At 50.0% G+C, this 25,424-nt stretch overlaps 1 protein-coding gene across 1 annotated transcript in view; it reads left to right on the top strand.

The window, feature by feature from the left end:
- The window catches only part of PRDM16 (PR/SET domain 16), a 294,806-nt gene that overhangs the window by 255,010 nt on the left and 14,372 nt on the right, over window positions 1–25,424 (top strand). The window contains exons 6-11 of the mRNA XM_069034721.1: window positions 3,937–4,135; window positions 10,754–10,901; window positions 12,394–12,547; window positions 16,238–17,639; window positions 21,191–21,275; window positions 25,003–25,172. Coding sequence (XP_068890822.1) covers window positions 3,937–4,135; window positions 10,754–10,901; window positions 12,394–12,547; window positions 16,238–17,639; window positions 21,191–21,275; window positions 25,003–25,172 — 2,158 coding nt within the window. The remainder of the gene's footprint in view (window positions 1–3,936; window positions 4,136–10,753; window positions 10,902–12,393; window positions 12,548–16,237; window positions 17,640–21,190; window positions 21,276–25,002; window positions 25,173–25,424) is intronic.

The following is a 25,424-nucleotide window of genomic DNA, read 5'->3' as shown; positions in this document are numbered from 1 at the left end:
CTTTTGCTGCATAATTGCTGTCAAATTATGCCAGGCCAACATTAAATATTTGACTCCTTAATACTTTTTACTTTCAGCGGGGCTATCTCCCTGCTGCCTCGCACCCCCAGCTCACTTCGGAATTAACGGGAGAGAAAATGCAAAATTGTTCCACACAAAGATAATTATCATAAAAATCTTTCCTCCCAACCCCAGCCAAACACAGCAGACCCCTTATCACTGCAGGAATTTTGAGTAGGGCACTTGAACTCCTTTGAGATTCGAGTCTGGTAGATTAGCATGTAGATGCCACATAATTGCGTTCCCCTTGGTTTCTCTGAAAGCTATTAGGCACTGATTTATTTTTCTGTTACATTCCTGCTTTGTCCTGAGTGTTGCTGATGGAACTTCAGATAGGCACATTTAACCACAGATCTGACAAACAGACACAGAGAACAGGCAGCAATTTCGGTGTAACTGGGGCTGTTCTTTTCTTTGCAGCCCCTTCTCCCTGTCACACTCCGCGGCAGTTCCCTTGGTGAAGGGCAGTGTTTGCGGTCGTGATGCTTAAAGAGAGGAGAAAACTTCAACGAGAACTTGTTTTGAAGGGCGACCTTTTTATTTTTGGTACTTACAAGGGGGGAAAAAAAAAAAGGAACACTTGAACGAACCTGGATTCTGCAACGTGGGTGTCTGATTTAGGCACAAAATCAATGCCGGGTCTCAGTTCAGCCCTGAGCCTCCGTGGTGGTTGAGGTTTCGGTTTTGCAGGGGGCTGGGCTGGCCCTAAGCCTGCGGGTCGGGTCCTTCCCTGCAGGGTATTTATTGAGGAGTCTGGTCTGGGATCTGCTGGAGCTCAGAACTGGGAGCTGGAAGAATGGGGGTTGGGTATGGATTTGTTATCCTGGAATGGTTGGGGCTGGAAGGGAAGTTAAGGATCGTCTCGTTCCACCCCCTGCCATGGGCAGGGACACCTCCCACCATCCCAGGCTGCTCCAAGCCCCATCCAACCTGGCCTTGGACACTTCCAGGGATGGGGCAGCCACAGCTGCTCTCCACCTGAACAGTTTTTCCTCTCTTTAGCCTGCCTGAGCATCAAAACAGGACTTACAGCCAGTGGCAACATGAATACCACATGGCTACAAGGCTTTTAATCCCATTTTTGTCAGCTCTCTAAGTCTCCATTCAATACAAATTTCTTTTTCCTGACTCAGATACTCTGAAGCACAGGAATTGCTTTTCCTATCCTCCATCTCTTCCACCTGTGGAAAAGCTGCTGTGTTTGATGTCCTCTTGTATCGTGTGTGATTTGGGTGAGGCCTGGCAAAGGACAAGGAGAACGAGAAGCAAAATGTCTTCTCCAAAATATTCTTGAGGCTATTAACATATTTCACCTCCTTCCCTGCTCTGTAAGATCACAGCAAGGACAGAAATGTCTCGTTGTCATTGGTAAGAGCAGGCAGAGCTGTGCTGTGGGAAGGGAGGAAGATACCCAGCTTTAGTATGGAGGAAATTATTCTCCACGGCTGCTTTTCCAAACCCAGAGAGGATTTCTGCTTCTTAGAGGAGAGTTTGGGTGAAATAAGCTGCAATTAATCATGTAAATCTCAAACTGGAGCAGGAAGAATTCCACCTGGCTTTGCGGAAGGAATTTTGTTGAGTTTTCTCTGAAGTTTAAAGAAAGGGGAAAAAAAAAAAATCTGTTTCCTTCATTCCAAGTGTTTCCACGGCTGGGGATTTGCCAGGTGGAGCTTGAGGGATGCTGGGAGTTTGGTAGGAGCTTGTTAAGAGGTGAAGGGACCTGGGGCTTCCCAGCCTGGAGGATTTCAGTCACTCCTCCAAAAATTCCTTCCCGGTTAAGCCACTGCTGCATTGACAGGAGAGCAAAGAGGGGAAATGTTGGCTCTGAGGTAGAGGAACACCTCCCCAGAGCAGTTCCACATCTCCAGAGTTTGATGCTACACTCTTTTCTTACTTTCTTTCTTTCTTTTCTTTTCACTCATAAAAAGTAGTTTGGGTTATTTTAAGGGTAGGTGATGCACAGTCTCTCCATTCTGCTCTTATTGGTGTCCTGATTTCCAGGTTTCCCTCCCCAGGGACATAAAACACATGAGATACACACTGGTCCTGGTCTACAAAATGCCAATAATTTCTGTGAGGAGCAGAGCAGGGCCTGACCCCCTCATGCTGAGGCTGCTGGCAGCAATTTCAGAATGCATAAATTCCCAAAACGAGCTGAAATGAGAACAGTTGGGTATTTTCTTCCCTTGGCCCTCCTTTTTTAATCAAAATCCCTTTGCTGACCTGCTGGATTTTATTTCTTTTTGCAGCCCTCTCTCGTGCAGCTCAGGAGATGCTCCTGCAGCCCTGTGGGTGCTGTGGGATTATCTGTGCCTGGTGTGGGTGGCTTTGGGAGCCCTGGGCAGGCTGCTGGGATGCCCAGCAAGGCTGTGCTGGCTGAGCTTTGGTGATACTTTCTTTTTCAGCTGGGTCTGACTTTTCCCGTGTCGATACTTTCCGTGTAGGTGTGCAGAGCGTGCAGAGGGTTTCCTCTGCCCACATCGCTGCTGCTGCAGCCTCTGGGACCTTGCCTTGCTCAGTTTTAACCTCAGGTTTAAGCAGAGGAAGGCAGATGGGAGGTGAGTGCCCAGGTGGGAGCACGGTGGCGTCTGGGTGTGACACCGCCCGTGCTCCCACTCCTGCCACACTCAGAACAAAATTAACCCTGATTTATATAAAACACCACTCCAGGCCTTAAAGCTCCGCCTAAGTGGTTGCAGTCGTGCAAAATTTGGCATAAACAAGTGCAAGGGGAGACTTCAAAGCAAAGGTTTGCTCAGGGGTTGCAGATTTTGCCTGCAGAAGATGAGCATGGTCACATCCCACCCCAGGATCTCCTCTCCCCAGAGCGGGGATGGATCAGCTCCATCACAGCACCGCCTTTGGGCGCAGCTCTCAGAATATTCCCACACCCCCTCGGAGCTGAGGCACTCACCACAGGCTGTTCCTTCTGGGAGTAAAGTCATCAGAAAAAGAGAAACACACTGAACACGAAGCAGAGCGTGGAGGAAGAGGGTAGGGGAGGACAGGGAAACGCGGCTCTGGTGACTCAGTGGGGCTGGAAAGCTTCTGTTGCAGGGTGGAGAAACCCAGAGCTATCCCGACTCCCTCGCAGAGCTTGTTCTCCTGGAAAATTTACAGCTTGGAGCTGATTGTTTGGCTTGGCACCATGGTCAGGATGCTGCCTTGTAAACTTAATAATAGCTGCCCTCTTTTTAATTTGTTTGACCTTGACTGCAGTAATTTATTATGTGCATTAGAACTTTTTTTTTAAGGAAAAAAAAAGGCAAAAAAAGCAAAGAGCACAGCAACAAAGCCTTTGGCTCGCTGCTCTTCCCTCCTTGGTGCTCTGGGCTGGGACTCCTCGGGCTGATGGAGCCCTGAGCTCCTGCAGTGGAAAATGAAGAGGAGAACATTAGACAGGCAATTTCTTGGAAAGAAGCTTCTCCAGGTTTGTGCTGGGGCAGTTTGCTTTTCCCACTATCTGTGTTTATTCGAGTCTGGCTTGTTCCTTTTTCCCTGGCAGCCCCTTTTGAGGAAACACTCGTTCATCATTTCAAAACCCCTCCTCGCAGACGAGCGCAGCACTCCGGAACGAGCCCAGAATTTTGTGCATCTCCCACTCCCTGTGGGTCTCTCCATCCCAGCAGAGGCCAAGACACAAAGCAAACAAGATCTCCCCTGGTTGTGTGATCTATTTTTTTTTTTCTCTTAATGCTCAAAGTGAAAGCAGCTGCTGGCACAGCCTCCCTTGGGTTCTCTCCCCTCTCACTTGCAAATTCACTCTCTGTTTGTTTGCTGGACTCGGGGAGCTTTGCCTCCTCTCTGGGTACAACACCCCAGGCTGGTTGGGTTTCCTGGGGCAGGGCTGACCATGGGCTGCTGTGTGTGTTGCAGAGGAGCCCTCGTTCCGCTGCGAGGACTGCGATGAGCTGTTCCAGTCCAAGCTGGACCTGCGGCGCCACAAGAAGTACGGCTGCAGCGCCGTGGGGGCCCTGTACGAAACCCTCAGTGACGAGATCAAGCAGGAAGGCCTCGGAGATGGACAGGTCCACGAGTGCAAGGACTGTGAGAGGATGTTCCCCAATAAATACAGGTACCCACAGACAGCCAGACCCTCCTCTGGCCTCCCCTCTCTGTCCCGGCCAAAGGGGGATGGTGGGCGGCTGAGGAAGGCGGTAGGGATCAACCTCTCCTTCCTCCACAGAAACCTCTCCTTCCTTCATAGAGACCTCTCCTTCCTCCACAGGCTTTGGGAATGCTCTTTTTGGGATCAACCTCTCCTTCCTCCATAGAGACCTCTCTTTCCTCCACAGGCTTTGGGAATGTTCCTTTTGGGATCAACCTTTCCTTCCTCCATAGGCTTTGGGAATGTTTCTTTTGGGATCAACCTTTCCTTCCTCCATAGAAACCTCTCCTTCCTCCATAGGGTTTAAGGATGTTTCTTTTGGGATCAACCTTTCCTTTTTCCATAGAAACCTCTCCTTCCTCCACAGGCTTTGGGAATGTTCCTTTTGGGATCAACCTTTCCTTCCTCCATAGAAACTTCTCCTTCCTCCATAGGGTTTAGGGATGTTCCTTTTGGGATCAACCTTTCCTTCCTCCATAGGCTTTGGGAATGTTCCTTTCGGGATCAACCTTTCCTTCCTCCATAGAAACCTCTCCTTCCTCCACAGGCTTTGGGAATGCTCTTTTTGGGATCAACCTTTCCTTTTTCCATAGAAACCTCTCCTTCCTCCACAGGCTTTGGGAATGTTCCTTTTGGGATCAACCTTTCCTTCCTCCATAGAAACTTCTCCTTCCTCCATAGGGTTTAGGGATGTTCCTTTTGGGATCAACCTTTCCTTCCTCCATAGGCTTTGGGAATGTTCCTTTCGGGATCAACCTTTCCTTCCTCCATAGAAACCTCTCCTTCCTCCACAGGCTTTGGGAATGCTCTTTTTGGGATCAACCTCTCCTTCCTCCATAGGGTTTAGGGATGCTCTTTTTGGGATCAACCTTTCCTTTCTCCATAGAAACCTCTCCTTCCTCCATAGGGTTTAGGGATGTTCCTTTTGGGATCAACCTTTCCTTCCTCCACAGAAACCCCTCCTTCCTTCATAGGCTTTAGGAATGTTCTTTTGGGGATAAACCTCTCCTTCCTCCATAGGCTTTAGGAATGTTCCTTTTGGGATCAACCTCTCCTTCCTCCACAGGCTTTGGGAATGTTTCTTTTGGGATCAACCTCTCCTTTCTCCACAGGCTTTGGGAATGTTCCTTTTGGGGATCAACCTCTCCTTCTTCCATAGAAACCTCTCCTTCCTCCATAGAAACCTCTCCTTCCTCCATAGGCTTTGGGAATGCTCCTTTTGGGATCAACCTTTCCTTCCTCCACAGGCTTTAGGAATGTTCTTTTGGGGATCAACCTCTCCTTTCTCCAGAGAAACCTTTCCTTTCCTTACAAGGTTTAGGAATGTTCCCTTTGGGACCCTTTGTAGCTGTTGGGCAGTGTTTTATTTCACCTCGTGCTTTTCATTACTCGTTGGTAGAAGCACCCAAGGGTTGTTGGTGGGAAGTTTAAGGGTCATTTTCTGAGAGACTTGGGTGGGACCTTTCCACCATCTACTCTCCTGTGCTCTGCTTCTGAGGGAAAAAACACCAACATGAGTTCAGTAAAAATGTGCATGAAGTGTTCTTTTAACTTTAATTCTTGGATGCTTGAGATCAGCGGGTTTAAAGAGGTGTTGATGCCCCAGGAACTCTTAATGTGGTCACAAGCTCCTATTTGATCTGGCAGGAACAATTAAAAAATCCTATTCCAATCAAATTTTTAATTTTCTTTGTGTCCACCAAATGTCTTTGTGACAGCCATGTGAAAAGGAAAAAAAAAGATCGGATATTCTCCAGCTCGTTTTTTCATGTTCCACAATTATTCAGTTATTATTATGATTTTATGGTTACTCTAAAGAAGAATTAAATTTCTCTTTAAATGGGAAAATATTTTAACTCAGGTTTTAGCTGAAAATCTGCATTTTTTAAGTAGAATGTGGTAGTAATGAAATGCAGCTTTAACACAGCCATCTCTGAGTCTCTAATTCATTGGCAAAGTGAGACTCAAACAGTTAAATATTAGGAGCCAGCTTTAAAAGTTGAGGGGTTGTTTTAATCACTCTAAGATTGTGTTTATTTGCATCCTAAGCCTTGATAAAAGCCTTTATAAAATTCTATAAAAGCAGAGTTTTCTGTGTTTACCGGAGGCTGAAGTTCTCACTTACTCATTTCTTTTGCCTTCTTGGGTGAACAAACCCCGTGCACCACAAGATTTGTTATAAAATTGTGAGAATGGGCAATCCCCCTGTCAGGCTCTGCCTGAGCAGAGCAAAAACCTCGAGGTTAAAGCCCGTGTCGAGCCTGTTTCAGTTCAGTTTAACATTTAAAACCCTGCATTTGTCACTTTGAACTTCATTACAGCGATACTTTCAGCTCTTTGAAAGTATTGATGATATTTTGATCTGGGTGAGGAAGTCAGGGGAAAAAAAAATCGATTTAAAGAAATGTAGAGGAAGGTGAAGCCTAAAGAGCATTCCCTGTATCTGCATGGAAAAGAGCTTGGGAGTTGTGGAAGCTGGGATGGATCCTGTGTGGGATCCTCTTAGCCCAAAGTGGCATTTTTCCCCCTCACCTTGTCTCTGCATTGGCTGCTCTCCATCAGAAATAAGAGCCTCCAATTTTCTTCCTTTTTTTTTTTACCTGACAAGACAAGGAGAACTTCCTTCAAATGTTTTCAGTGGTTTGGATTTTAGTAAAAAATTCCAGTTCTTTTATCTGCTGGTGTCAGGAGCTCTCTGCTCTTTAGCTTCCAGCCAGCGCTCTCTAATTTTCATGTTAATTAGGAATTAACCTTTTAAAACGTGTGTGTTGTATCCTATTTGTACCCTCTGTGTATTCCTGGCTCCCCGGGGGTCTTGACTGGCAATGTGGCCTTGGGTTTTTTGCCTTTTAGACCCAATATTTTAGGATAAGTAATATAAAGCTGATTTTTTTTGACAAGGGAAAAGAGAGTGAGCAGCATCCCCGTTCAGCCTTTGACACGCTGGTGGATTGGTGGGGTGGGAAGGAAATGTCCACTTCTGTCTCTTTCCCATTAATCTGCCAAGTTTAAAGTCACTAAAACACAAAATAAACCTGCTCAAAGTGCCTGGATGGTCTTAGAATTTTTCAGAGTTAATACAGATGAAATCAAGGATGCCACTGGGGACCTGAAATTGAGCATTTAGCAGCTGACTAAATAAATAAATGTTTTGCTAATCCCAGTAGGTACTTGCCTCTAAACAGCATATTAGTTTGTCCATATTTGCTCCAAAATAAACTCATAAATCACAGTTAACAGGAGCGTATTTTTGGATGTGCATCTGAAAGGTTTGTGTTACTTTGTGTGTGTAAAAAAAATCTGGTCGTTTTGAGAGCACCATTTCTTGAGCAAAATGAATATTGCTGCTTTAAAACGAGAGGGTTGGCAGTTTATGAGGGGCATGTCCATGAATATGAATTATCTGGCTGGGAGCAGGGCTGGTGCTGAGGAGTTTTGGTGTTGAGTGGCCAAGGCTGACACAATTCCTGGGATCCTGAACCCCTCAGGCTCTCTGGAAACACCCAGGGAGTATCTTCCCTGTGGCATTTAATGAAGACTGGCAGGATTCACTGCCAGTTCAGCTTTAATGTTTCTGTAAAAATACAGCCATGCTTTAAAGTTCTGTGGGAATGGTTTGATGTCCATGTGTAGGGGTGTCAGGCAGGAGCAGATTCCATGCGAGCTGGTCTTTGTTGGAATTCACAGTAAGAGGAGTGTTTGTAACTCCTGTTCACTTACCCCAAAGGAAGCAAAGGATGCAGATTTCCTTCCCTTGTTTCTCAGGGCTGGCCTGAGGTGTGCAGGATTCCTGGCCTGAGATGTGCAGGATTTCTGGCCACAGAGGAGCAGGATTCCCAGTTTGAGATGTGCAGGATTTCTGGCCTGAGATGTCTGGGATTTCTGGCCTCAGAGATGCAAGATTTAAGGGCTGAGAGGTGCAGAATCCCTGACCAGAGGATTCAGGATATAGGATTTCTGGCCTGAGAGAAACAGGATTTCTGACCTCAGATGTGCAGGATTCCCAGCCTGAGATGCAGGATTCCTGGCTGGAGAGATGATGGATTTCTGGCTAAGAGAAGCAGGATTCCTGGCATCAGATATGCAGGATATAAGGCCTGAGATGTGCAGGATTCCTGGCCTGAGATGTGCAGGATTTCTGGCTAAGAGGTGCAGGATTCCTGGCCTGAGGTGTGCAGGATTCCTGGCCTGAGATGTGCAGGATTCCTGGCTGAGAGATGCAAGACTCCCAGCTTCAGAGAGGAAGGATTCCCAGCCTGAGATGTCTGGGATTTCTGGCCTCAGAGATGCAGGATTTAAGGGCTGAGAGGTGCAGAATCCCTGACCAGAGGATTCAGGATGCAGGATTTCTGGCCTGAGAGAAACAGGATTTCTGACCTCAGATGTGCAGGATTCCCAGCCTGAGATGCAGGATTCCTGGCTGGAGAGATGATGGATTTCTGGCCTGAGATGTGCAGGATTTCTGGCCTGAGAGGAGCAGGATTTCTGACCTCAGATGTGCAGGATTCCCAGCCTGAGATGTTCAGGATTCCCAACCTGAGATGCAGAATTCCTGGCTGGAGAGATGATGGATTTCTGGCTAAGAGGAGCAGGATTCCTGGCATCAGATATGCAGGATATAAGGGCTGAGAGGAGCAGGATTTCTGCCTGAGAGGTGCAGGATTCCCAGCCTAAGAGAAACTGGATTACTGGCCCAAGATAAGCAGGATTCCCAGCCTGATTTCTGGTCTGAAAGGTGCAAGATTCCTGGCCTGAGAGAAGCAGGATTCCTGGCCTGAGATGTGCAGGATTCCCAGCATGAGAGATGCAGGATTTCTATCTGACAGGTGCAGGATTCCCAGCCTGAAAGGAAGTGGATTCCTGACCTGAAAAGTGCAGGATTCCTGGCCTGAAAGGAACAGGATTTCTGCCTGAGAGATGCAGGATTTAAGGGCTGAGATGTGGAGAATTTCTGGCCTGAGAGAGACAGGATTTCTGGCCTCAGGATTCCCAGCCTGAGATGCAGGATTCCTGGCTAAGAGGAGCAGGATTCCTGGCATTAGGTATGCAGGATATAAGGGCTGAGAGGAGCAGGATTCCCAGCCTGAGATGTGCAGGATTCCCAGCATGAGAGATGAAGGATTTCTGTCTGACAGGTGCAGGATTCCCAGCCTGAAAGGAAGTGGATTCCTAGCCTGAAAATTGCAGGATTCCTGGCCTGGGATGTGCAGGATTTCTGTCTGAGAATTGCAGGATTCCCAGCATGAGAGGTGCAGGATTCCCAGCATGAGAGGTGCAGGATTCCCAGCATGAGAGACGTAGGATTCCCAGCATGCGAGATGTAGGATTCCTAGCTGGAGAGATGCAGGATTTCTGGCATCAGATATGCAGGATTTAAGGGCTGAGAGGAACAGGATTTCTGTCTGAGAGGTGCAGGATTCCCAGCCTAAGAAGAGCAGGATTCCTGGCCTGAGAGGAGCAGGATTTAAGAGCTGAGAGGTGCAGGATTCTTGGCCTCAGAGATACAAGATTTAAGGGCTGAGATGTGCAGGATTCCTGGCCTGGGATGTGCAGGATTTCTGGCTGAGAATTGCAGGATTCCCAGCATGAGAGATGTAGGATTCCCAGCATGTGAGATGTAGGATTCCTAGCTGGAGAGATGCAGGATTTCTGGCATCAGATATGCAGGATTCCTGGCCTGAGAGGAACAGGATTTCTGGCCTGAGAGAAACAGGATTCCTAGCCTGAGATGTGCAGGATTTAAGAGCTGAGAGGTGCAGGATTCTTGGCCTCAGAGATACAAGATTTAAGGGCTGAGATGTGCAGGATTCCTGGCCTGGGATGTGCAGGATTCCTGGCCTGAGATGTGCAGGGTTTAAGGGCTGAGATGTGCAGGATTCCTGGCCTGGGATGTGCAGGTTTCCCATGGCACAGGGCACTGGAGCACCATGTGCCACCCCTGGCATGGCCTTGTGCCAGCAGCCACTCGGGATTGCCATCATCCCCCGGTCTGGGAGACGCTGCCAGTTGGCAGCAGGCAAAATTGCTGAGTGAAGTAATCAAAGATGTCTGACATTTAGAAGTGAAACGTGTTTGCACCTTATCATGTTTCTTCCCAATGCTGAATCCCTGTGTTCTGGGAAGCCGTGGGCCTGGTGCCCATGAAAATGGACACGTGAGAGTCTCAGCAGCAGCAGCACCAAATATCTTTTCTTTCCCCAGGCAGATACCACAGAAGTTTTGGTCACAAAGTGCCCATTTTTCCCCTCAGGAACCTGCAGGGTCAGGTCTGGGTAAAACAAACCTTTTCCCCCCGGAGAATGGACTCAGCTATTAATAAGAAATAGCATAAAACACAGAGTCGTTTTGAGGCAGAACAGGGCATCTTCCACCAGTGAGATAAATATCAAAAACATCAAATGGTCTTTGGGTGTCAGTGCCCTTCTCACAGTCCATGAGCTTCTCCCTTCCTGCTCTGAGGCACCAGGTAACTGGAAACCCCCCAGGCCCCACAGCTGGCTCTCTGTCACCATCTCTGTCACCTCTCTGGGTCTCAGACCTGCCTGGTTTGGGTGGCCCGGTGGTCAGCCTGTCTCTCTTTCCCAGCCTGGAGCAGCACATGGTGATCCACACCGAGGAGAGGGAGTACAAGTGTGACCAGTGTCCCAAGGCTTTCAACTGGAAATCCAACCTGATTCGTCACCAGATGTCTCACGACAGTGGGAAACGGTTTGAATGTGAAAACTGTGTTAAGGTACAGTGAGGACACCTGGGGGGCTTCACCTGGGGGGGTGCTGGGACCTGGGGGTGCGGGACACAGTGCCCATGGGGGGCTTTATGTGGGACAGGGCACTGGGAGCTGGGGAAAAGGGTGCAGGTGACAATGTCCATGGGGGCTTCATCTGGGGGACGGCACTGGGACCCAGGGGAAGGCATGCAGGACACAGTGTCTGTGGGGGGCTTCATCTAGGAGTGGGTGCTGGGATCTGGGGGTGCAGGACACAGTGTGCATGGGGGGCTTCATCTAGGAGTGGGTGCTGGGATCTGGGGGTGCAGGACACAGTGTGCATGGGGGGCTTCATCTAGGAGTGGGTGCTGGGATCTGGGGGTGCAGGACACTGTGTCTGTGGGGGGCTTCATCTAGGAGAGGGTGCTGGGATCTGGGGGTGCAGGACACTGTGCATGGGGGCTTCATCTAGGAGTGGGTGCTGGGATCTGGGGAGGGAGCATAGGGCAGTTTCCATGGGAGGCTTCACCTGGAAAAGGACACTGGGATCTGGGGAAAGGAGTGGTGGACACAAAATCCATGGGGGGCTTCGCCTGGAAAGGGACACTGGGACCTGGGGAAGGGCTGCAGGGGATGGGTGGCCCATGCTGGCCCAGAGCAGGGTGACAGAGGGAGAGGTGACCCTGTCCCAGAGAGAAGAGATGTCCTCGCTGTCCTGGGCATTCCACTGGGGGTGTGGCTCTCAGCCCTGTCCTGACCCACTCTCCTTTGGCCATTCCCAGCTGGGTGCTGGGGTGGCGGTGAGGGCTGTTCGACCAAGAGCACCACATGCTCAGGGAGGTGGCACAGGTCTGCCAAACCATGAGCACCACACACCACATACTCAGGGAGGTGGCACAGGCCTGCCAAACCATGAGCACCACACACTCAGGGAGGTGGCACAGACCTGCCAAACCATGAGCACCACATGCTCAGGGAGGTGGCACAGACCTACTAAACCATGAGCACCACACGCTCAGGGAGGTGGCACACACCTGCCAAACCATGAGCACCACACACCACATGCTCAGGGAGGTGGCACACACCTGCCAAACCATGAGCACCACACACTCAGGGAGGTGGCACACACCTGCCAAACCATGAGCACCACACACCACATACTCAGGGAGGTGGCACAGACCTACCAAACTGTGAGCACCACACACTCAGAGAGGTGGCACAGACCTGCCAAACCATGAGCACCACACGCTCAGGGAGGTGGCACAGACCTACCAAACCGTGAGCACCACACGCTCAGGGAGGTGGCACAGACCTGCCAAACCATGAGCACCACACAGCGAGGTGCCACAGCCTGGCAGGGCACGAACGCAGCTCTTTCATGCCCCGTTCTCACCTGTCCACCCCGCGCTCCTCATGCCGCGAGCAGCAGTGACCAAAACCGAACAAAATCAGTTTTTCCCATGTAGGCTCTTCTCCTCCTGCTTTCCCCTGCCTCCTGAAGACGTTTTTCCCCCCGCAGGTGTTTACGGACCCCAGCAACCTCCAGCGGCACATCCGCTCGCAGCACGTGGGCGCGCGGGCCCACGCCTGCCCCGACTGCGGCAAGACCTTCGCCACCTCCTCGGGCCTCAAGCAGCACAAGCACATCCACAGCACTGTCAAACCTTTCATATGTAAGTTGTCACGGCCATCACCAGCCCGGTGCTGGCTGTAATTGCAGGGATCCTGCAGAGGCCCCCCAGCCCTCCCATCCCTGGCCGCTGTAATTTTATAGCTCAGAGCATAAGATGAATTTTTCTTTTTCTTTTTTTTTTTTTTTTGCATGCTCCCTGTTTTTTCAGCAAACATTCGTGGCAGTTTTTGACTTTCTTGACAAGTTAAAAGCTGAGTCTCTCAGCGGTCACAGCGATGCCATTTTCTCATATCTTTTCTTTCTCTCTTCTCTTTTTGCCTTAATCGTTTTTGAATGCTCCTGTTGGTGACATAAATAAATAGCTGGCTCAGCCTGATCGAAATGTTTTACAGGGGTGCCTCAAATCCTGGAGCCTTTGTAAAGAACTTGGAATAATCAGACATGAGAAGGTGTTTTTTTACAAAGAAGGTTTTTTCTTCTTTATTTACTGCGGGTTTCATCTCAATAACGCTGGGAGCCAAACAAACAGCAGATGAACTGTGTCCTCAGTGCTCTCCTCGGTGGGATATTTCCAGAAGGGCATTTTCCCTGGAGAGCCACCCATCTCATTCCCTGTCATTCCCAGGGCTGTATATTTTTTTAATTGACACAGCACCCTCTGTTTGGATAACTGTGCAGGGAGGTGGATGGTGTCACAACAAAGCTCCAGGAACTTCAGGGATCATTTCCTGACACTTCAGAACACCTCGTTCAGGCACGGGCCGGGATCTGGGTTTGATTCCAGGCTTTGATGTTACGCCACTGAACCCACTCCTGCCTTTTTTTCCCTGTTGGTATAATGGGAACAGCATGCAGGAATATCCTGGGAGACTCATTTCATTAATGTCCCGAGATAATCAGTGTCCTGAGATAAGCAGCTGGGTGTCAGCAGAGGAAGAAGAACCCCTCCTCTTGCTCATTTTGCTGCAATCTTTCACTGGGCACATGAAAGGGATAATTTGACTCCCAGGATTGCTGCAGGGAGATGAGGGATTTCTCCTCATAATCTCCTCACTCTCACCTCATCAGAATTAGGGAGTTGTCAGACCAAATCAGCGGGTGGAACAACTGCAGAGGGATCCTGCCTGGTCAGATGTGTCAGGTTGTTTTGTCCATCAGCGTGGAATCCACTAACAACTTCAAATCCACGAGGCAGGATTCTCCAGGAAGGTTTTTTTATCCTGGTTCAATGGAAGAAAAGGGTCTGTGTGTGTGTGTGTTTAATTTTTTAAAATATAATATTTGGCTTTCAAAAGACCCCAAACCTGTGACTTTATAACTGCAGAAATCAGAAGGGCAAGACATGACGTTCCATGTGGAATTACTAAATCATTGGATCTGACAGAAATCTTCCAGTTTTCCTATTTTAGAAGGATGATGGGAGCTCTCAGGGCTGTAGCACTTCCCTTTAGGGAATTTTGTGCAGTATTTATATAGCTAACAACAATTCCCGGGGTGAAAAATGGAAGAATCCTGGAATCATGGAATTGGTTCAGTTGGAAAAGCCCTCTGGGATCGTCAAGTCCAACCCTTAACCCAGCACCTCTGTGTTCACCATTAAACCTTGTCCCCAAGTGCCACATCCACAGGTTTTTCGAGCAATTCCAGGGATGGTGATTCCTGATTCCCTTGGAAAAAAAACCAGAGATTGTTGTAATTAAGAGACTGTCGTGGAAATAAAATTCAGTAGTGCTGAATTTTCATGGAAAATAAATTTAGTAGTGCTTCCTTTCAGAGCTCTGGATATTGTTTAAGAAATGGGTTTAAGAAAACACTTTAAAATGAAGTAAAAAAGCCAAATAAACCCTTTCTTTGCAAGTCTAAGGTAGCTGAAATAATACTTACAACAGCCATAAAACCCTGTGTGTGCACTAAGAGCAGTTCAGGAGACCTGGCCCGAGATTTTAAAGTGTGATTGCCAAAAATTAGGATTGGTTCAAACATTGCAACTCTTGTGATGATTTTCTTGTTCCATTTGTGCTTCCCCTGCAGCTCTGGGCTGTGTCAGGGCCCAACAATGAAACTCTCTGGGGTCAGACAGTGCAGCCTAAATTTCCAGTGCAGTCAGAAACCAGAGCCTTCAGTGACACTCCTTTGGATTTCGGGGTGCTCGTCTGAACTAAAATGTCAAATTCATTAAATTTTATACATTTCTGCTTTGAATTTCAATTAGAACTTATTGTATTATGATATTTTCAGAGCTAATAGGGAAATACTCCCCTGCCAGTCATTTGATATTCAAGCACTGAAGTAAATCCTAAGGATTTAGGAAAGATTTAGGAGACAATACAGGGAAAATCACACTCACATGCACCCATCAGTAAAGCAGGGAGGGAGGAAGGAGCACTGAGCAGTCCCTGAGAACAGTGTCAGAACTTGGATTCCTGTCCTTGCCTGTCCAAGCCCAAACAATGTCCTTCCCCTGCTTTGTCTCGGTTTCCCCGCTCACAAAAGGGTGATAACAGCAGTTCCCCGGGGGAAGGAGTGTGTTAATTCACCACCACATTTATTCCCATGTCGAAAGAGGCACCAGATAATAAAAAGTCACAGCGTTTTGATGTGTGGAAAAGTTTGGGGTGGGATTTCTGTCTTACTTCGCCCTGTTCCTTCCACAGCAGCAAAGTCTGGAGGTGAAAGGGGTCATAAAAATCCATGTTTTGAAAGCTTGGTATTTACAGGTCGTTAAAGAAAACGCTGATGTGGCTTCACTTAGCAGGGCAGGGGTGTTGGACTGATTTAATGGATTAAAAAAAGAGATCCCAGCCCTGGCAGAACCCAGGCCTGGCTAGCAGGGGATTTATAGAGCAGCCCCCTGGAGGGGTTCTGTACCACTGAGGGCATTCAGGAAGGGCAGGTTTGATTAAACGAGGCAGAGTTCTTCTCCCTCCAGCCCTCATTGCTTCCTGCCATGCCAGGACTAATGGGAAGCAGATGAGCTGGGATAAAGAGATGTTATCATTAAAATGTATGATCAGGGCAGCGAAGTTGTGAGGGGACTGGAACATCTTCCCTATGGATCCTGGCTGAGAGAGCTGGGGCTGCTCATCCTGGGGAAGAGAAGTTTGTGTGGAAGTCTCACAGCACCTCCCAAGATCTGAAGGGTCTACAGGGAAGCTGGAGAGGGACTTTGGAGTGCCAGGACAAGGAGGAATGTATTCAAACTGAAAGAGGAGCAATTTAGGTTGGATATACAGAAGAGATTGTTCCCTGTGAGGGTGGGCAGGCCCTGGCACAGGGTGTCCAGAGAAGCTGTGGCTGCCCCATCCCTGGAAGAGTCCAGGGACAGTTGGAGGGGGCTTGGAACAACCTGGGATAGTGGAAGGTGTCCCTGCCCATGGCAGGGGGTGGGATGAGATGGGCTTCGTGTCCCTCCCAACCAAACCATTCTGTGATTCCATGATTATCCTTCCTGAAAGTTCCCCCAAAACTTTGAGCAGAGGTAGCACCTCCCCTCAGATTTGTGTGGAGCAACTTCTTGAGAGATCCACCAGGATGGGCTTCATCCAAAGGGAAAGGCGGTGATGTTCCACTGCTCTTCCCCTTCTTGCTCTGGGGAAGGGAGACCCCAGGGCCGCAGCGGGCGGGGCGGGGTGGGGCAGAGGGGGGAGGCTGGTGAATCCCGTGGCGAATCCCTGCCCTTTTCCTGTTAATTTCATATCGCTTTTGTTGTTGGTTCCTGTTGACGCTTTAGGTGAGGTCTGTCACAAATCCTACACGCAGTTCTCCAACCTGTGCCGCCACAAGCGGATGCACGCGGACTGCCGCACCCAGATCAAGTGCAAGGACTGCGGGCAGATGTTCAGCACTACCTCCTCCCTCAACAAGCACCGGCGCTTCTGCGAGGGCAAGAACCATTACAGCCCCGCCAGCATCTTCGCCCCCGGCCTCCCCCTCACGCCCACCTCCATGATGGACAAATCCAAGCCCTCTCCCAACCTCAACCACGCCAGCCTGGGCTTTAACGAGTATTTCCCATCCCGCCCGCACCCGGGCGGGCTCCCGTTCTCGCCCACACCCCCAGCCTTCCCCGCCCTCACCCCGGGATTCCCGGGGATTTTTCCGCCCTCTCTGTACCCCAGGCCTCCCTTGTTACCACCCACGCAACTGCTCAAAAGTCCCCTCAACCACACTCCGGACGCGAAGCTCCCCAGCCCCCTCGGGAACCCGGCACTCCCGCTGATCTCCGCAGTGAGCAACAGCAACCAGGCCCCTTCAGGGGAGGAGAAATGTGAAAGCAGCCTGGAAAACTCCTACCTGGAGAAGCTAAAAGCCAGGAACAGTGACATGTCCGATGGCAGTGACTTTGAGGATGTCAATACAACCACGGGCACGGATCTGGACACCACGACTGGCACCGGCTCTGACCTGGACAGTGACGCGGAGAGCGACAGGGACAAAACGAAAGACAAGAGCAAACAAATGGAGACCAAGCCAGATTTCGTCAGCAGCTCGGTGTCTGCCAGTTCCACCAACGCCACGAGCGAGATCCCTCTCTTCTATTCTCAGCATTCCTTCTTTCCTCCCCCCGAGGAGCACCTGCTGCCCACCACGGGGGCAGCCAATGACTCTATTAAAGCTATCGCCTCCATCGCAGAGAAGTATTTTGGGCCTGGCTTTATGGGGATGCAGGAGAAAAAGATGGGTTCGCTCCCGTATCATTCCATGTTCCCCTTCCAGTTCCTCCCCAATTTCCCCCACTCCCTCTACCCTTTCACGGAGCGGACCCTCAATCACAACTTGCTGGTCAAGGCAGAACCAAAGTCACCCAGGGACCTCCACAAAGTCGGCGGCACAAGCTCGGAGTCCCCCTTCGATCTCACCACGAAGCCAAAAGAGATTAAGCCAATCCTGCCGCCCCCCAAGGTCCTCCCAGCCCCGTCCTCAGGGGAGGAGCAGCCACTGGATCTGAGCATTGGCAACCGCATCCGAGCCAGCCAGAACGGAGGGAGAGAGCCACGGAAAAACCACATTTATGGGGAGAGGAAGCTGATGGCAAGTGAGGTCTTACCTAAGATTTCCCAGTCCCAGCTGCCTCAGCAGCCTTCCCTGCACTACGCTAAGCCATCGCCCTTTTTCATGGACCCCATCTACAGGTATTAACATACCCTGCCTTAAGCCTTTCCCTAACCAGCTCCTTTTCCAGCTGACACCACGCCCTGAGGCAGGGGAGGATGCAGGTTGGTTGGGGAGAACAGTGAACATCTCCTGTAGTTGTTTGTACTTCTCAACACATTGAATCTCCCGAATGGAAAGGGCTGAGTAATTGCGAGGAGCCCTCCTGCTCGATGTGTGAGGGACACATCCTTGTTTTGATAAAGAAGAAACTTGACCTATTTAAGGACTCTCCCACGAGCCATCGCTAAGATGGCACTTCTGCTGGGGAAATTCCAGAGGTTTGATTCGATAAGAATGCAGAGTTCAGATGCCTTGGAGTCCCGGGCTCCCATGGCTTGGGAATGAGTCAGGAGGCCTGGGAGCCTGGAAATGCAGCTCTCCCACTGACTGACTTGAGGGCCTTTTGTGAGCTGCTTCACCTTTCTTCCTTCCTCCCTCCCTCCCTCCCTCCCTCCCTTTTCCTTTTCTAATGCCTTTTCTTGGAGTTTTTCTTTCCGAGGAGCTGCTGGTGCAGACCCAACCTGCCGAAACGTGTTACTCTTGGAGTAACAAGTACTGTGTAAACACATGGTAGCATGTTACTACCCAGATCTGTCCCGGATACATTTCTCACAGATTTATCTTTCTTGGGAGATAACAAGGCCTTTCTGGTGTCACTTGAACAGATGGTTCTGAGGAGGGCCTGATGTGTTACGTCAGAATGAGCTGAACATGGAAGGCGGGTGTAGAGCAGGCTGGGTGAAGTTATCCTAATGCCAGCTAAACTTCCAGAAGGAATCAGCTCAGGAGGAGGCGAAAAGGGAAGACTTGGGGCTTTTGCTGCTTGAGAGCTTTTTATAAAACCTGTTTCCAAAGGAAAATTATTAAAACTTTGTGGTGAGGGTGACAGTAAATCTGTTACCCATCTGGCGTTGCCTTTGCACAAGGTGGACGTGGCGTGTTTGGTTTTAGCAAAGTCCAGGGAAAAGACATGTCCTGAGCTAGTTTGATTTAGACATTACCACCTCTAAATCAGCCATTACCGTGTCTAAATGCTCCACAGCATCCACTTGGATACGTGGGCTTGGCCTGGAGGGCTCCTGGGCTTGGCCTGGAGGGCTCCTGGATTCAGTTCGTGGAGGTGAACAGTTTGTCCTTGCATTCCTTGTGCTGAATGCGTGGTGATCCTTGCTGTGCCCAGCCTGCTGGAAGACTGATGGCTGTTCCCCTGCAGGATCTGCTGTGTCCCTGGCCCTGGAAAGCCTCAGAGCCACCACGGTATGACGGTGCCAGCGCCAGGGTGGGCGCTCAAAGGGCTGCGAGCACCACGACAGCGCCGATGTCACCGCCGGCCGCTGTCGCAGGGCTGATAACTGTGGGAAAAAGTGATGTCAGTGTCTGGCCAGGCCAAGGAGCTGTCGGCTGGGATGAGGATTAGTGAGCCCTCAGTGCTGAAAACGAGCGTCTCTCGCTCTGGCAGCTCTCAGGGGTGATGTGCCCACACAATGCCATCTGGGATGAGGACACCTCCCAGCCAGGGAGGTGCTGTGCCCTGCCTGGCACCCACCGTGGTCATCTCCCCCTGGAGAAATCAGGCATGGTGTGAGCAGTGTTCGTAAAAAGTACTCCTGGAAAGAAGAAAAAAAAAAATAAAATCCCTAAATGGGATAGAAAGGCAAAAGAATCCATGTAGGGTCCTGCCACCTCTGGGCACGCTCAGCGGGAATGCTGAAATAACACGGCTTGGGAAAGGCGCTGCCAATTAAAACAGTGGCCTCGGGAAAACCGTAAAGGCCCAGAAGACAGATGGAAGGGAAGGATGGGGGCATCATTTGTTGCATTCCATGGGATGCACACAGTTTGAGTCATGTGTTAAAATAGAAAGTCAGCGGTGGCGTTGCTTGCGAATCAGACTTCTGATGTAATGAGCGAAACAGCCCAGCTTCCAAGTCCCAGCTTGAAAAATATGGAAATATTTTGTTTCTAAACTTCCCTTTATCAGACTCTCTCACATCATTTGGCTCCTCCGTTTTTTTTGCTCCCAAAGGCCACTTAAATCCTTGACATTTTCTCCTGCTGATATAATTTAATGCAGCCAGACAGCCTGAAATGGGGGCATTTTTAGCTCGGCCTGTGGGGGTGACGTTCTCAGGCACTGGGCCGAAACGATCGGCTTAATCCTCCGGGCGCTGCAGAATTCGGCTCTGACGGGGACGTTCGGACCTTGTGTTCCCATTCCCGGTGCTGGGAGATGGCAGAGCTGGGGAAATGCTGTCAATTCACCAGGTTTTTTACGTGTGTGGAGCAGGCAGGGCTCTCCCCAGACGGCTCTGCTGGGATCAGGGATGTTCCCTTGGATGTTTCAGCGCCTCACGGAGAGCAAAGCTGTGCTGGTCAGAGGGGCTCAGGGAGCAACTTTTTACTTAGTCTTTGGTTTTTTTCTGGCAACTCAGCCCCATAAAAGCACGTCCCTTCCAAAGCCCCCTAATTCTGACTGCATTTCCAATCCAGCTCTTCTCTTTCCCTCTACCCAAGAAGAATTAAATTCAGATTAAGCACAGTTCGCTGGCTGCACTCGGCAGGGCTCTTCTTTAAACTCTTTGGTAATTTGATCCACACACCAATCAGCTGAAATGCAGCTAAAATAATTTGCTCTCAATTTATGCTGGACTAATGTAGTTAAAATCACTCTTACTCTTGGATTTCTACTGGTTTAGCTGGATGGACTCAATTCCAGCCATTTAAAGATGCAGCTGTGTTTGTTGGAGTTACTTCCACAACACTTTTTTTTCCCTCAGAGAACATCTCAGTTTGTCTTTTTGGTGGTTCCACACTTGGGTTTCCCTGCAAGTAGAATATTTTGTGGAAGCAAAGCCAGTATTTTCAAAAGTAGGAGCCTCACATTAGGGTCATTTTTGCATCTCAGGTGCTTAAACATGAAATATTTGAATGGGCTGAGGTGATATCAGAGCAACTCGGGTTTCTGAGGCACTTTAGAAGTCTCCCACCAGTCCCTCACTTTTTAAACCGTCGTCCACATGAGCTTGCCAAAGAAACTCAATGCAAATTATGTCTCAGCTGCGAGGGAGGAAACAAATATGAAACACCTAATGATTTCAGCACGCTTGGGGCTGCAAAGTCTGGCCCACTGTTAACTCTCCAGATAAACACAAACTCTCAAAGACAATTTTTTTTCCATGCAGGGGCTGCCTGCTGTGGACTCTAGAGCTTCTCCTGCTCAGACAATTTTGCTCTAAATGCAGGGTTTTCCATGACATTTCACAACAGCAGAGGCTTATAAACCACTGCAGCAGAGCAGGAGCAAAACGTTTCCTTAGTCAAAAATACTGCCCGAAGGAGGGGATTTCTGTTTGTGTTGTTTCCAGCACTTTCAGCGGGGTAATTGTGCATCAGAATTTGTAGCGTCCAGGAGAAGGGGGAGGAAGACATTTGTGTGAGCAGGAGAACAACCTTGTGTGTAACTTAAGCACGGTGTGGCTGCGTGGGGCTGCCTGTGAGGTATGTAACCCTCTGTGTTGTTGTCCAGCAGGGTGGAGAAGCGGAAGGTGACAGACCCCGTGGGTGCCCTCAAGGAGAAGTACCTGCGACCCTCCCCGCTGCTTTTTCACCCCCAGGTAACAGCAGTGACATTGTTGTGCCATGCTGATGGGAATGCTGAGGTGGAGCTGGTGCACACAGATCCCTGGGATCACTGGGGTCAGACTCTTCCTCACCCAAGGGCTTGATTGGAAACTCCACTGTTTTCCTACCAGTTCCTTCCAGACACTTTTAATTCACAGCTGGAGGATGATGGCAGTTGTGCCTTGCTGTTTCTTTTTGCCAGAAAAACAGGGATGAGGTCTGGGCAGCTCCTAGGATCTGCCAAATGCCCCTTTCACAGAATGCCTGCGTGTTTTTTCCTCTGGGAACACCTGGGGGGTCATCTAAAGCGGTACAAACTAGAGAAGGACTGCCCAGCCCCCAGGCAGCAGCATTTTCTACCTGCCTGAAGCTCTCTTCCATCACAAGGAGTGGGTGGAAGTGCTGGGCAGTGGGTTCAGCCGTGCTGCTCCAAAGGCGTGTGACAGCCTCCAGCTATCCCCGTCCCTCCTGCTGTGCCCAGGCTGGGATCCCAGCCCCGTGGTCCTCATTGTGCTCTCCTTTATATTCACAGGCATTGTTCTCCCCTGATAATGTTTCCCACCTTAGATAAATAACTCGCAGGTTTGTGAAAGCTGGGTCCTGGTTGCGTTCACAGCTAAACTTAGTTCCCTCATTGTTTCGCACCAACCTCAGAGTTTGGTTAATAACTTCCCCCGATTTTTCCTTCATCCAGGCTGGATAATGGTGACAGGCTGGCCAAGAACATCCTGTGTTTGTGTGAGTTAGAATAGTGGGGATATCTGCCTGTAAAGAATCTGATAGCAGGGAGGAGCGTGGCAAAGCAACCCAAGGAGACGATGAGAAACGTCCAGACCCCGAGCAGGAGCAAGCTCTGGGTGGAAGGTTGTTAACATTGTTCCCGAAATCCTGACCACGTCCTCTTCCCATGGCAGTGAAAGGATCTGGAAGGTCTGGTTATCTCTAACAGCTTATCACGCAGAATAGCCTCAAATTTACAATCACTCCAGCCCAAAGCTTCCTGACAACTGATTTTTAATAGGGCGAGCTCTGTGCTCAGATCACTCGATCTGGAGAGGCGCCGTTCCCATGCTGCAGTCAGTCAGGTGTTCCAGACACAGCGAAGGAACACGGGGCGTTTGTTCCAGAGTATGAGAGGTTTGGAACACCAGATCCCTTTCCAGTACAGAAATCACAGAGTCACGGAATATCCTGAGCTGGAAGGATCATCCAGTCCAACCTGTGCCCTGCACAGGGCACCCCAACAATCCCACCCTGTATCTGAGAGCTCTCACAGCCTTGGGGCCGTGACAATTCTCTGGACCCAGCATTCCTAAGAATTCTGGATCCTGGATCTTTTCCTAAGAAATCACATCTCCAGGGCTCCTGCTTCTGCTTTCTTCATTAGGACCAACGTTCCCGTGCCTGGTCAGTCAGAGTCACGTTCTACTCAGGCTTGTCTCACTCTAAACACGAGTCTGGTCTCGGCCTTTTCCTCTGTGACTAATCCCCAGCTCTCTTGGAGTGCCCTCACTGGGATGTGATGAAGCCAGAAGATGTGATAAAAGCATTCAGGAGATGTTTCCTCTCCCAAAACGAATCTCAGGCAGCTCTTATTTCTTAGCCAGTCGTTGGCAGAAGTTCCTGTGCTCTCTGGGAGTTTTCCTACACTGTCCATTCCAAATGAAACTCTGGACAACATAAATAACCGGTGTAACTTTTTGATAACTTAATGGAAAGCCTTTCCTCACCTGTTACGTTTCCTTTCTTCCCCCTTTCTGTTTTACAGGCAGTTGTTCCCTAAATAGCAAAGTGCCTTTGCCACTGGAGAGGCCGTGGCCAGTGTTTAGAATTTTAAAACCAGCCTACGGCTCTCAAGCCAGCAAATATCTCTGACTAAGTGCCTAAAGAACAGGGCACAACAAAGGAGAGCTCCAGGTACCTGGGCGAAGGGCTGAGAGCACGGCTCTGAAAGGTCCGGAGAGCTTTTTAACGTGATGGTTTTGTTGCATGACTGGCAGCTGGGGCAGAGCTGGTGCTGTAAATGATAAAGTAACCTTTTCAAGTGGCTGGTGCTAAGTATTACTTACTATTTATCATGGGCTGGGAGCCTCCAGCTAAGGGGCTGTGGATCTATTATCGGGAAATGGGGGTTACTGCTCCTCTCTTTCACAGCTTATGAATGGTTGTCAGCCCTCCACAATGTCTTCGGGGGTGATTAAGACAACTTTTTTTCATAGCCGTGTATTTTTAAACAATATCTTGGCTCTCTCCCCCCTCTGCCCCCCCCTCTAAAGCCCAGTTTAATAAAGTGTAAACGTGCAAAAGGTCAGCCCTTCCTGTACAATCGAGCATCTCGGGGTGATGTATGGCTTCCTCCTGCCTTCCGCTCCTCGCTGCCGCCCCGGCTGCTCCCGCCTGTCCCGGTGATGTCAGCGCAGCCAGGAGGCAGCTTTATTGCTGCCTTGTTTGCTTTATCCCTCTTTTCTGCCCCTGCTATCTCGAAAATGCTCTCAGGAGTGCACGAAGCTGGATGTCGGAGATGTCGGCGGCGTCCTCCGAGCTGCGTTGCTCCCTTGGACTTGGATTTCCTGTTGCGCTGTAATGAAAGTAAAAGTGCTGTAAAAGTGGATTTTTATGCACTTCCATTTTTAATTTTTTTTTTTTTGCACATAGTCCAGAGTCAGTTTTTCCTTCTTTTGCTTTCCTCTGCTCCTGTATCTCCAGGTTGTTCCCTTTCTCCCTCTTTCTGGTGTGGTGTTTAGTCTCGTGTCTGTGAGAACGTGGCCAAGTCATACAAACTAAATCTGATAAAGCATCCAGGGATGTTCTGCTTGGTGTCCCATCTCCAGGCCTGCCTGCCAGCTGCTCCCATCCCAACGGGATGTGTAGGTGTTGCTCCTCCTGACCGTAACTCACCCAGCCACCGCTCACATCCAGGGGTTTAGCTGGAGCTCCCTTTCACTCCAGGAAGTTCAGCCATCTCCCACCCATCCTTCCACCACCTTTAGGAGCTGCTGAACCTCTCCTACCCATAATTAAAGTGTTGGCCTCTTCACCAGGCAAGCTCCCTGTGGAGCTGCTCCATCCTGAGACTGATCCCAACTCCTCCTCTTCACCCCTTCAGCCTCAGCTTCTCCTCAGCTCCCCGAGCAGCCATCACACATCCCTCTCACTCCACTTTGGCCAGGATTCTTCAGCTTTGGGCCCAGAAATTTTCTGTCCTCCCTATCCTGGGGTTGTATCCCTGCCTGCCCACCCACCCCTCACTGCCCTGTCCCTCCGAGCCCCCAGGATGCTGTAGGAGCTGTCAGACCTCTCTGCTTCCCAAGACTTTGGTTTGGGTTTGCGTAGTGAGTTCTACCTCAGGCATCTGACCATGGTATTTGGTTTCAGTGTTATCCCAGGAAAAACAGATGTCTCAGGTGTATTCTGAGATTAGTTTTGATCTGAAGTGCTGAAAGCGAGCACAGGCACGCTGCAGAAAGTGAACAAGTGCTAGTTTCTGGGACCTAAATGCCTGGCTTTGCCAGCTGTGCCTTTCCTGCTTTCTGCAGGACCAATACACTACTCCTGCCTTTCCTGGCTGGATTCAGTGGCTCCATTTCCCACTGTGCCTCCGAATTCCAAGAGAGCAGACACCAGCAGGAGCCTTTGCCCAACCAAAACTGGTGTTTCGTGCATCAGACCCTGCCCTTCCCGGGGATTTTACCGACAGGAGCTCTCTCCTTGTCCTTGCAGATGTCGGCCATCGAGACAATGACAGAGAAACTGGAGAGCTTTGCAGCCATGAAGGCCGACTCTGGCTCGTCCCTGCAGCCCCTTCCCCACCACCCCTTCAACTTCCGATCGCCGCCGCCCACGCTCTCCGACCCCATCCTGCGCAAGGGCAAGGAGCGCTACACCTGCAGGTGAGCCGGGCATCCCACGGCATCCACAGGGCTGTGGAAACACCCCAGGATGTGGAAACACCCTGGCATGTGCCACCCCAGCTGGGCAGCTGCACTGGGCGCCAGCACGGAGCGGGGCAGCTCCACGCCGACGTCTCTGCCGGCAGGGAAAACAAGAGGTGGCAGAATGAGAGCAGAGCTGGGATGACGAATTCCCTCTGAAACAGTTTGTTTTGTCTGGTAGGAAATCAGCATCTTCTGTTTGCTTTGTAA

This window comes from Aphelocoma coerulescens, chromosome 21 (genome assembly GCF_041296385.1).
Source record: "Aphelocoma coerulescens isolate FSJ_1873_10779 chromosome 21, UR_Acoe_1.0, whole genome shotgun sequence".
Classification (NCBI taxonomy): Eukaryota; Metazoa; Chordata; class Aves; order Passeriformes; family Corvidae; genus Aphelocoma; species Aphelocoma coerulescens.
Note: the sequence above shows the minus strand (reverse complement) of the source record. Positions and strands in the feature narration are given on the sequence as shown.